The sequence below is a fragment of the Astyanax mexicanus genome, chromosome 4 (assembly GCF_023375975.1).
Source record: "Astyanax mexicanus isolate ESR-SI-001 chromosome 4, AstMex3_surface, whole genome shotgun sequence".
Taxonomy (NCBI): domain Eukaryota; kingdom Metazoa; phylum Chordata; class Actinopteri; order Characiformes; family Acestrorhamphidae; genus Astyanax; species Astyanax mexicanus.
In genome coordinates, this window is record NC_064411.1 from 26,247,071 (window position 1) to 26,260,075 (window position 13,005).

Consider the following 13,005-nt stretch of genomic DNA (forward strand, 5'->3'; position numbering starts at 1 on the left):
GCTGGACAGAGCATCGTCTCTTAAAAGTGAAGCCACCACAGGTCGGGCGCCCCCTGCTGTTCGGCTGCAGAAAGCTGTGTAACTCCACCCATCCCCATAGGTTTCAATGGCAAAACAGACAACTCTCAATCACGTTTTTTTTCTAATATACTGTAATTCTACCTCCATTATTTAAATGTAACAGCTAGTGTAACCTCTGCTTATATTGTCAAATTTTTATATCCCCACAAAATTCGTTTTTTAAAACGTTATTCAGCTCTATTCAAAAAAGGTGTGGTTATGGTAAAAGGGCTGATTATGGGCGGGACCAATAGCAGACCGTCAGCTCCGCTCCGCCCCGCTCTGCAGTCTGTGACCGCGAGGCAGCCCTCAGGGGCGGGGTTATTTAAAGTGAGTAGGCGGTCTCTCCACAGCCTTTCTCCCTCCTCTGGTCTCTACTGCGCAGACTCTGTTCTCTGAATCGCCAAAATGGCAGAAGATTTTGGCTTCATTTTCATTGAATGAATGGGAACGGCGACACGGCGTCCATCTTTATATACAGTCTATGCTATAAAGCACTAAAACTAAAATTCCTTTTATATTTTATATCTCTCTAGATTCATTGTAAAACTGCAAACAAGAAAGGTTGTTTTAACTTATTTACTGTTTTTTATAGTACCATTTAAGTATTAAGTAGACCGGGTAGGTTTGAAAAACAAATTAAATCATTTTGATATCATTTCCTTTTATATTAATAATACACAGTAATCAGTGCTTTAGAATTTCTCCAATAAGTAACCTAATATTTATTCATAGCTGTTATTCTAGTTCATATCTATGCAGTTTAATGCTATAATATCAGAGGAAGTTCTACTTTTATTCTTTTAAGAGCCACACCGTGAGATCTGCTGTAGTTCTGCAGGTGGAGACTGTCTGACAGGGCGAGGCTCAGCTCTATCTCTAAACACGCCTAATGGAAATATGCAGCTGAATGGCTCCCAGAATGTCTCGCTACTAAGCAACCAGCGGAACGACGAAGAACCTCCAGGGTTGCCAATGTTGTTAAATTGTCAAGCTAAAACATGTTTCAAATCCGCAAAAATGCAATACACACGATGTTCAGGATGTCAACAAAATTAAGTGATTCACTCCAATATGTCCTAATAATAAAGTATGAAATAAAGTCCATATCTAAAATTTGTATAGTCCAATAATAACAAAAAATGGCATTTAAATGTTTTTATCTGCATCTGTGCATTATAAATGTGTTTAATGATTTTTATTATATATTATAATATATATTTTATTATATGAGCCTATGCAGTCAGAAAAGTAACTAATTAAAAAACAAACCTGCAGGTTACGAACAGTCTCTTTATCCATACATATTCATACACTCGTGTGTTTTTACCACACTAACCCACTACTGCCTATATAGCACAACACTAATCAGGGAATATAGGAGCCATTCTACATTTCACAGCCACTTTTGTTTAAAATCCTGCAGTTTTTAAAAACAGCACAATATTCAGAATTAAACACAGAACTGGATGTTTTCCACAGAGTCCACAGAAATGTATAAACTCTGCTTTACATATCTGGCAACTGGTTAAACTTATCTGAATGTAAAGTGAACTTCTGGTGGGGTAAGACAGTTTAGCAGAGTAAAGTATAATACAGTGTGATCTACAGGACAGAAAACATTGATAATTTGGGAAACAGCAGACATGTAAACATGTATCTCGTATCACAGCGTAGCAGGACTTTTATTTTGACAGCTAGTTGGATTTCCGGAACAGAGCCAAAAAATCTCTAGAGAGGAGAATAACCACTTCAGAATGTCTTCCAGGTTTATTGGACTGTAGAGGGCGCTCCCGACTTGAGTCCAGTATGAACGAGATCCTATGTATGTTCAATAATCTTTATAGTAACTATTTCCTTATTTTCTCAAAACAGAACAATATGAAATTTCAGTACCAAACGCATCATTAAAGCTTTTAAACTCCAGTTATAGACCTTTAAAATGTGCTCTGGCTGTTACTACAGGATCACTATCCACTGAGCTCACAGTAGCAGAAATGAGCCTTTACTGACTAAAACCCGCTTGCTGTAGAAAAATGGAAATATACTGGTAAAATGTATTTACTGTTTTACTGAAGAACTTTGATCTACTTTATAAAATAAAAGTAAAATCCCAGACAAGTCGTTAGACACTATTTTAAATGAGAGTTTTTAGCTATTTAGCTCCATTCACCTCCATTCATTGAGGACTCACTCGCGGGCTCCCTCTAGCGTTCAGCAGGTATTTTCTGATATACCGGGGGAGACAGGGAGTGGGCGGGCTCTCCATAACCCGGCTGTAGCTGATCTTCGGGGGTCTACAGCTGGAGTGTTTTTGGAGCTTTGTTCTCCCACACCGCTGGAGGAACAGGATCAGCAGAACTACAGAAGGTATGGAGAAGTTCCTCTCTTCAACACGCTGTTCTACATTTACTCCTAGACCCACAGAAACACATCAACATCAAAAGCTGCAGCATTTAAACAGCACAGACGCAGCTTCATCCAGGATCCGGTTGATGATCTTCTCCTAGTTAGCTCTGGTCAGCAGTCTGTCTGTGACCCACATGGATCCAGTTCACCTTTTAATCAGCATATAGACATATAGCTGCTCTCCAGGGTCGAGGCTGAGTCCTAGGTGGGCTGCAGTTCTGCAGTTGCTACGTTACCGTATCATTCATATGCAGCCCGGCTGCGTCATGTTTCTTTCACGGCACCATTTACGGCGCACTTCCTACAACCACTCAAAATACATTTCATTACATTACATTTAGCGAACGCGTTTATCCAATTCGACTTACGATAATAATGTACATTTAGGACATAAAGGTTCAAGGCAATATATTTTGGGCTGGGCCTAAGGAGACCGCCAAGGGGAACAGTGGGATAGAGGAGAAAAGGAGGGGAAGAAGGAAATGAGGTTAGAAGTGGATTAGTTAGTTAGAGGTGTTAGGAGGGTAAGTGCTCTTTAAATAGCTCTGTCTTTAGGAGGTTCTTACAGATAGCAAGGGATGCTAAATAAGTGAATGAATAAATGTTTTAATAAATAAACAAATAAATGAATGTTGAAATTAATAAATACATACAGAAACAGACGCATGAAAATAGATTCCTGATATAAATTCAAGTGTGTACTTTTTCCATGACAAAATATATGTCTGAATGTAATTTTTTATCTATGCAATTATCTATGTGTGTATTTATTTATTGATACTATTCATTTTTCACCCTACATAAATATAAGCCTTAGGAAGGAGTCTATTCGGCAATCACCTTGTAGACAGGCAATAGTATGGCTTTGAATTTAATATGAGCAGCAACCGGTAGCCAGTAGAGTAACATGCTCGTTTTGGCTGGTTTAAGACCAGGCGCTGCTGCGTTCTGGACCATTGAAGTGGTTTTACAACAAAGGCCTGGAGGCTTGTTAGTATAGCATCGCAGCAGTCGAGTTCACATACACTTTCTGATATAAACATAAAAAGAAAAAGACAAGAAAATGAGTTCTATTTATCAGGTAAAGCACATATAGCTTTTCCTGCAACCTTAAAGTGTTAAAATTAACAGTTGCTCTTATTTAACGCTGTTGGGTGAACTCTTCCCCTTTTTCCCTTAGTTTGTCCTTCCAGCTAACTGGAAACATTTGATTAATTTATATGTCTGTAAATAGAAATTATTACTAAAATAAACATAATTGCTTTAACAACTAAAGTTATGTTTATTTATTATCAGTGGATTTTGTACCACACCAAGAAGCAGGATATTACTATAGCTTTATCCATTTATTTAGATATTTTTGCTCTATATCATTATATGATGTAAAAACGTTTTTTTATGTTATTTTTTTAAATTATTTTATTGCTTTTGTTCTGTAGCTGTGATTCACATATGTGCCTTTCTGGCCCAGATCAGATTGGATTTGATGATGCACAGACAGATCTGTAACAGACTCTATTATAATGCACAATCACTATTGGATCCAGGCTAAATTTGAAAAACTGTGCCGACTGTAACGCTGGTTTGCCAAAGAAAAAACACACCAGGATCAGACTTGCCGATATCATATTTAATTCTTTTAATTCAGATTCCAAATTCCATTCTGACTGTAGTTGCTGCCGTTTGACCGTTGAGTTGTGTGGCCGTAGATGGCACTATTTCTCAGTTTCTATTTTACAAGCACGAGTGCTTTACGTTTAACTGCAGAGCTACGCCATCGCGCTTTCATTTTTTCATTCTTAAGGGTTTGAATTCGGGGAGACACCTTTGCTAATATAACAAAAGCCCACCCTATACTGACTTAGAACAACATTTGTGGATTTACAGCTAAACTACAGGTCAATTTATAACCTAAACATGTTACTCCATATTACTGTTTTCAGAAAAAAATATGCGCGCAGTGTCCGAATTATATATGCCAATAAGTGATGTGTGAACTCAATGGTGACCTAATATTTAAAATAATATAACAACGGATTTGGTTATTATTATTATTATTATTATTATTTTTTTTTTTTTTTTTATTATTATTAGTATGTATTCAGTTGCATACTTACATTTCCTCCACTGTTAAAAAATCAGTAGTGTTGTGTATTTTTAATTTTTTGTTTTCTATAATGCTGCATAATGCTGAAATAAAATGACAAAATCTGAAAAAACTACACAATAAAGGCACTTCTTACTATGGTGTTCTTTTATAAAAACAGAGTGTAACTTTACATTTCATAGTGATTTTTTAAATCTAATATACAGTTGAGGACGATATTATTAGCCCCCTTACAAAATAGTCCTTGTTTTCTAAGGATTTTCCAAGTGATATTAACCAGAGCAAAATAAACTAAACACAGCTTTTTTAGACATCGTAGTTTTATTTTGGATGCTTACACTATATTGTATTCCACTCAGAAATGAAGATATTACACAAAACACAAAAACTATCAGGGTCAAAATTATTAGCCCCCCACATCCTAATAGTTAATTGTGTATCCTTTTTGCTGGATTACTGCCTGCAGACGTTTGTTGTAGTTTACAACAAGTCTCTCACACTTCATTTGAGGAATCCTGGCCCATTCTTCTTTGGCAAATCTCTCAAGTTCCTCTAGATTCGATGGTTGTCTTGCATGGACATTTTTCTTTAGGTCACCCCACAGATTTTCTATTGGATTTAAGTCAGGGCTTTGTGCAGGCCATTCAATGACATTCACTTTGGTCATCTGGAGATAGTTCTTCACCAGGAGGGATGTGTGTTTAGGATCATTGTCATGTTGGAAAATGAAGTGACGTCTCAGACCCAGTTTCACAGCTGACTGCTTAAGGTTCTCTTTCAAAATAGTCACATTTTTCTTTATTCATGATTCCATCCACCTTGACAAGATTTCCAGTTCCAGATGCACTGAAGCATCCCCATAGCATAATACTCCCACCACCATGCTTCACTGTGGGGATGGTGTTCTTTGGGTTGAATGCCTGTCCTTTTTTTCTCCAAACATAAGCAGTGTCCCTGTGGCCAAAGAGCTCTAGTTTAGTCTCATCAGACCATAAGACACACTTCCAGTATGAATAATTTTTCTCCAGGTTGTCCCGAGCATACTTAAGTCTTGCTTGAAGGTGCCTCTTCCTCAAAAGTGGAGTTTTTCTTGGTCTGCACGCTCGCAGGTCATTCCTGTGCAGAGCTCTAGTGATGGTCTTCTTAGAGACTATGATTCCTGATGTGGCCAAGTCATTTGCCAGTGCCTTGGAAGTTAATCTGGGGTCTCTAGACACATTTCTCACTAGTATTCTTTCCAGTCTCTCTGAAATCTTTCTCTTTCTACCTCTGCCAGGCTTGTTCTGCACTGTGTTGCTGTCTTTGAATCTCTGAATGATGCCTCTCACTCCAGTTCTTGACACTTGGAAACGCTTGGATATCTTTGTATATGCCTCTCCTGCTTTGTGTGCATCAATAATTCTTTTTCTCAGGTCCAAACTGATTTCCTTTGTTTTTGGCATGTTGCTTCCTCAACTGCCAGCTCCATAATGAGGCTTTTATACCATGTTTTAACTTAAATGAGTTAATTAACTTAACTTAATTGAGTGCAGTCATCTGTTTCACCTGATCACCTTTATGCACATCACCTGAGAAGGTAAAGCACATCACTGCACAAAAGTGGCTTGTGTGATGACTTAATAAATGTTAATTTCTTAAAGGGGGCTAATAATAATGTCCCTGGTCATTTTAGCTTATTCTTACATAATAATATTTTGGTGCACAAATATAAATATTTTGGTCCTTCTAATGAAAAATTGTATGTTCAGAAATGCTCTGTTAGAACTGCCTTGCTCTGCTAAAAAGGATCTTGCCAGAATCTTGAGGAGACTTAAAATTTCATAGGGGGGCTAATAATATCGTCCTCAACTGTATATGTTAGATAACCCAAACCCCCCTAGTCTGTTAGCAGACATTATCCAAAAGCTATTTTTTATTGCAGTATATTGTAATGGTTGCGATTCATTGCTCTAATCACTGACCTCGCTTGCAAAGTGGGCGCAAACTCCCTGACGCCCAATGAGGCGAGAGCCCTGTCAGTAAGGCTGAACAGGGATCTGAACTCAAGCGTAAACAAAGTGAAAGAAAGCATAACAACGGAGCCCCTTGCTCACATGCTAACGTTTTTTCATTACTACCCTTAAACGATTTTTAAATTAAGAGGATCCAGTGATGTTTAGGAGTAAAATGTATACAGAAATAAATGTACATGGTTCTGAACAAATTTATTTACCACAGAATGCGATAGAGGCCAGTTTTGAGAAGCCCATTCATTTTCCTCATAGGCAAAAAACGCTTAGACACGGAAGCCATACAAGGACTACACAATGACGCATGAATTTAGTGGTCTATTAGGGGCCCCTATGCCAAGACCGCTTTGTCTAGAAACTGAGAAATAGAAACCTTTGCGGTCACACAAATTGAGTCACAGAAGTCGGTGTAACAATACCGACTCAGAGAAAATGGAAACTTGTTAAGTAGCTAAATGTAAATGAGTTAACGTATATTGCCTAAAATCGAGGATCCTCTTGTTGTAGCTCTTTCTGCAGTAAGCTGTCACCACTGACCTTTCTACAGATATTTTTTGCAGTGGTTGCCTGCTGACAGCCTACTGCAGAAAGAGCTATAACTTTATATTATAATTCCCATGGATTCCCATGGATTCCCATGGATTAGAATGTGTTCCAGTAGTTGTGTTCACAAAGTGCAATTCTAAAGTTAACCAAGTTTTTTCTTTGTCTTTTTCAGAAAATGCAAACTATTCCTAGTCTTCTCCTAAAATGTATCACCACAAACAACCTAGAAATGTTTAACTACTGAAAGAGGTGAAGCACAAGGCATCCAGAAGAATCTCCAGTACCTGCTACAGTAGTTTGCTACATCTCACAAAAAAAAATGAAGCCAAGTCCGGGCAAGGAGGAATTTCACCACTCTGAGAGCAGTTTTACTAAAGAGAGTGATCTCAATCTACAACAGTGCATTCATACAGAAGAGAAACCACATCACTGCTCAGACTGTGGGAAGAGTTTTAATCAACTGGGTAATCTCAAAAAACACCTGCTCATTCACACAGGAGAAAAACCTTATCACTGCTTACACTGTGAGAGCAGTTTTACTAGACTGGGTGATCTCAAAAAACACCAGCGAATTCACACAGGAGAGAAACCGTATCACTGCTCAGACTGTGGGAGCAGTTTTACTGCACAGAGTGATCTCAGAAAACACCAGCGCATTCACACAGGAGAGAAACCGTATCACTGCTCAGAATGTGGGAAGAGTTTTAATCAACTGGGCAATCTCAAAAAACACCTGCGCATTCACACAGGAGAGAAACCGTATCACTGCTCAGAGTGCGGGAGCAGTTTTACTACACAGAGTGATCTCAACAATCACCACCGAATTCACACTGGTGAAAAACCGTATCACTGCTCAGACTGTGGGAGCAGTTTTACTACACAGAGTGATCTCAAAAAACACCAGCGTGTTCACACAGGAGAGAAACCGTATCTATGCTCTGAGTGTGGTAAGAGTTTTAATCAATTGGGTAATCTCAGAAAACACCTGCGCATTCACACAGGTGAAAAACCGTATCACTGCTCAGACTGTGCAAGCAGTTTTACTACACAGAGTGATCTTAAAAAACACCAGAGAATTCACACAGGTGAGAAACCGTATCACTGTTCAGACTGTGGGAGCAGTTTTACTACAAAGAGTGATCTAAAAAAACACAAGCACATTCACACAGGACAGAAACCTCATCACTGCTCAGACTGTGGGAAGAGCTTTAATCGACTGAATCATCTCAAACTACACCAGCGCATTCACACAGGAGAGAAACCGTATCAGTGCTCAGACTGTGGGAAGAGTTTTAATCAACTGGGCAATCTCAAATTACATCTGCGCATTCACACTGGAGAGAAACCATATCATTGCTTAGAGTGTGGCAGTAGTTTTACGACACAGAGTTATCTCAAACTACACCAGCGCATTCACACAGGAGAGAAACCGTATTACTGTGCAGAATGTGGGAGCAGTTTTACTACACAAAGTGATCTCAAAAGACACCTGCGCATTCACACAGGAGAGAAACCGTATCACTGCTCAGACTGTGGGAAGTGTTTTAATCAACTGAGTCATCTCAAACTACACCAGCGCGTTCACACTGGGGTGAAACCATATCACTGCACAGAGTGTTGGAAGAGTTTTACTACACAACGTCGGTTCTTGGAACACCAGCGTATTCACACAGGGGAGAAACCATATCACTGCTCAGACTGCGGGAATAGTTTTAGGTATTCGAAAATGTTAATGGCACACAAGTGCACTAAGAGCAGTCATTGTCCCAATGGCAGTCCCAACACAGATCCAAAAATGGACTGAAGGCACAATTGAGGGCAAACAGACATGTTTTACAAATTGTGCATCCTTGAGAGTTATGCTGTAATAATCTATACCTAATAATATGTAATTTCTTTAGCTGTGTTGAGAATGTTGTTTAGCAGGCGATGTAAAAGTTCTGCTGAAGGCTGTTATCAAGACTCTTTTGCTGTTTTGCTCAGAATAAACATATGAGCTAATTCTGAAGAGTATGTATGAACCATGAGTACTGTACTTGTAAACCAGTGAACAGGAAGCAGATGTATTTGATTCTTTTATTTGCATATAATTTACACAAATGTATAATTGCTTGATTGAGCCTGTGTTACTTTTAGGAGAGAGGTTCTCTTAACCTCTCAATTTGCTTTTAAATGTGTTGACCAGTTGAAAAAAATTTTCTCCATTTTACTTTAACTTGCTTTTCTTGTGTGTACCTAAAATCTGTAAAAAGAAAATGTACTTTACATCGAATAAAGACACAAACCAATTTCAACTATTTCCAGCTACAGAGTTTATATAACTTAATAAACAATAGGGTATTAAGGCTTTAAAGAGGATGCGAGGCATGCTTGATAGTCAAGAAATAAAAGTTAAAAAAATGATCCTTACTTCATGGAATATCATTTTGTTTCCTTTCATTTTTTCCAAAGCATTTTATGGCTCTCTTAAAAAAAATAAAAACAGATCACTTTGAGAAAAAAATCTTAATATTACAAAATTAAAGTTATAATATTTAGAGAACAAAAGCTGTCATTAAAATAAAGTCGTGATAACAAAAATGAAGCCGTAATATTTTGAGGGAAAAGTAGGCTAACTCCTTGGGCTGCCAGTTTAGGTAGCTTGCAGGGAAAGGAGCATTCCGCTCATGATTTGTTACAGGTGTGCTGTGATTACCATCAATTGGCCACATCATCACTAACCTGATGCTCATTAATACACAGCCCCCTTAAGGTGCTTTCACATTGCATGCAGAAGGCGTGCCGCTGTGTGCTGACCCCCACTGGATTCAGTTGGGTCACAGTCTGCACCTTCAGGAGACCAAAACTGGACGTGCAAAAATTACCTAGAAAAGATGTCGTTTCAACGTCTCTTTGTTTAGTGGGATAAGGAAACAGTAAAAGAACATCTAAGGTGTTACTACGAAAATAAAATAAGCAGAATAAAGGAGCAGGGGTCCAGTGGGTCTAGTGGTACAGCACAACTACTCTCTGCATCTCTACGTTATCAGCTTAAGGGGATAGTGTACACCAGGGGTCCCCAATTACATTTTCCTAAAGGCCACATTCAGCCAACAACACAAAAGGGCCAGTGCATTAGTCGCATAATGTTAGCTAATTAGACAGATAGTACAATAGCTATTTGTTTGCTGTTTTAGTGCATGTCATTAATTAGGTATATGAACTGCAGCTGCGTTATTTTACTCACCATTCAATGAGAGAAGTGACAGCGGTGGGTTGAAACAAGAGACCTGAAATTGGGGTGGTGCTCTGTAGTGGCAATGCAAAGACACTACTCTAAGTCTGTTTCTGCCCTGGCTTTTGATAATGTTTATTGAAGAAAATGATAACTCACAGATATAGGTGGAGGAAAATAATGTAAGAAGTAGCATTGCAATCTGTCTTGCCTGCCTGAACTGGGGAATCATGTTGATCCAGAATTTAGTCACACTAACATCCTTGTGCTGCTCTTTGAGCAAATCTGATTTTAACATTTCCTAGATGTCAATCTGAAGAGATGCTTCATCCAGAGATGGAAACAGTCTTTTGGCCTGAGAGGTAGGTAGCTCGTCCGCCGTTGGCCAGAGGGTACTGTCTGACTTCACCTGTGGGAAGGCGGAGTTGGACGTTCAGTGCGTCCAGTCCCGCCCACCTTGTCCGCGTCATATCTTAGTTCCGCCTCTGAACGGAAGTAAACAAAGAAAAGGGCATTTAGCGGGTTTTTTTTTCGGACTTTTTATTGGACGTCCATCTCCGCCTTACCGCGCGTGACGCGGACAGAGTGGGCGGGACTGGACCCCCGCAGGCTGCAGTCAGTATTAGTTGTTGGCAGTGTTGGGAGTAACGGCGTTAAAACTAACGGCGTTACTAACGCCGTTACTTTTTTCAGTAACGAGTAATCTAACTAATTACTCTGACTGTAACTATAACGCCGTTACCATTTCCGACACCCCGTTACTGCACGTTACTTTAGCCGCTCTATGAACTTTTTTTTGTTGTAACTTTGCTTTGCCCTGGTTAACCCCTCTTCTTTCCGGTGAACTTGAGCTTCTGGCCGCTGTGCCTGTGGTTTGGCGTGGTGAAGTGAGGCACAATTGTGACGATTTGCTGCTCTAATCAGTTCAGTGATTGCCGTGGACAGGCCAAGTTCCGATTTAAGGACGTTAAGCTTTTTTTAGCTGCTCCGGTTTTTGTGGTGCTGCTTCTTTCTCTTTTAGAGCTTAGATTCTCTGCCCGAACCCGACCTGACCCAAAGACCGTCCCAAAATCGGGCTCATATTTTTATTTTATATAAAGCTCTGGTGTGATAATCACAATGTTGCTAAGTAACCAATTATTATTGTTCACTAAAGCTAACGAAATAGCGAAAACTGAAAGTGAAAAAAACATTTGTGTTAACTGAATCTAATAAAAACGGTAATTAAAAGGAAAAAACATAACTATCTCGAACTGTATTTAGTGTTTATAAAACTAACTAAAACGACTAAAATTACTGAATTTTCGTGTTTAATTTATTTATAAGCGCTGTTGTACAGCGGAGTTGTACAGCGGGCGGTGTTGCCGAGCGCATCACCTCGTGGTCTGTGGCGTTAGTTCTTGTGTAAAGCGCTCGCGCTAGCCGCAAAATACGACAGAAAACACTGAAAAACTGCAGATTACATGGGATTACAATATGAGCGCAAGGCAGATGAAAGAGAAACAGGAGATACAGTATGTGAGAACATTTACCTGTGAGTAGCTCATTCCAGAACAAGCAAATCTCTCTCTCTCTCTCTCTCTCTCTCTCACGTTTATTAGATTGATCTCTCTGATGAGATGTGTGAAAACTAATAAAAACTAGCAAGCCCACCCTAAAAACAAATTAAAACTTACTGAATTAAACTATAATAAAATGAAAAATGTAATCACGTAGCTCTGGGCGCACGTGAACACCTCCGCGTTTGACTTGCAGCACTGTGTGTAGCTGTTCCTAAAAATCATTTTAATTAAATAATAGTTTTATGCTATGTTACAGTGTTAATTAACATAATTCTGATTATATTTCGCTCATTCAATCAGCCCGAAAACAGACAGTTTATGGTTTGGGTTGGCTCGGTCTCATAATGACAGTTCATGGTTCGGGCTTGGGCTGAATGTGCACAGGCTCGGGCTGGGTCGGGTCTATTCTCTTTTGGTGAAGCTGTTATATTAATACTATTTTAACGGTCATTAGATTGTTGTTTTTGTCCATTATTTTGTTTTGGTTATATATACATATTTCCTTTGAGTGTGGCTTGGTTTGTTTAACTCCATCCCCAGACGCGTTTTTCCGTTTTTTCCGTTTTTTTCAGTATTATATGTTTTAGTAATTTTCTTTGGTTCTGTGAAGAATTTCGTTTTTATTTTTTGTAATTCGTTAGATTATATTTTTGTCAACATTTTGGGTTTATTTTCGTTTGTTATTTTTCTAATAATAATAGTAAATACATAATTGATTTCCTTTTTTTTTAACGGGCGAATATTAAAAAGTAACGCGATAGTTACTTTTACTGGTAACTAGTTACTTTTATAGTAGAGTAACTCCGTTAGTAACTCAGTTACTTTTTTGGAGAAGTAACGAGTAACTATAACTAATTACTTTTTCAAAGTAACGTGCCCAACACTGGTTGTTGGCTGCACTGCTCTGCTTTCGTATTTTAGCCGCCAGAAAGTTAAATGCGCATGCGCCCCACTACCACAAATAAAACATGGGCTGTATTCGGAATGGCATACTACTATACTGCGTACTGCATACTGCACTAGTATGTACTGCATACTACACACTGCCCAGTATGTAGTGAAGAGTAACTGTTTATTATACTTTGGGTTGATTGACAA

At 38.8% G+C, this 13,005-nt stretch overlaps 2 protein-coding genes across 10 annotated transcripts in view; one reads left to right on the plus strand and one right to left on the minus strand.

The window, feature by feature from the left end:
* LOC103043686 (zinc finger protein OZF-like) overlaps positions 1 to 9,428 on the plus strand; it is a 33,999-nt gene extending 24,571 nt beyond the window's left edge. For 3 of the 4 annotated variants that reach the window (XM_049476783.1, XM_049476781.1, XM_049476782.1), the window contains exon 2: positions 7,304 to 9,428. In XM_049476783.1, the coding sequence (XP_049332740.1) occupies positions 7,451 to 8,935 (1,485 nt within the window). In that variant the 5' untranslated portion in view covers positions 7,304 to 7,450 and the 3' untranslated portion in view covers positions 8,936 to 9,428. Of the gene's footprint in view, positions 1 to 2,005; positions 2,431 to 7,303 lie in introns of those variants that run through there. The other variant, XM_049476780.1, reaches the window with a different exon arrangement.
* LOC103041110 (zinc finger protein 239) overlaps positions 1 to 13,005 on the minus strand; it is a 217,613-nt gene that overhangs the window by 189,207 nt on the left and 15,401 nt on the right. The window lies entirely within an intron of this gene.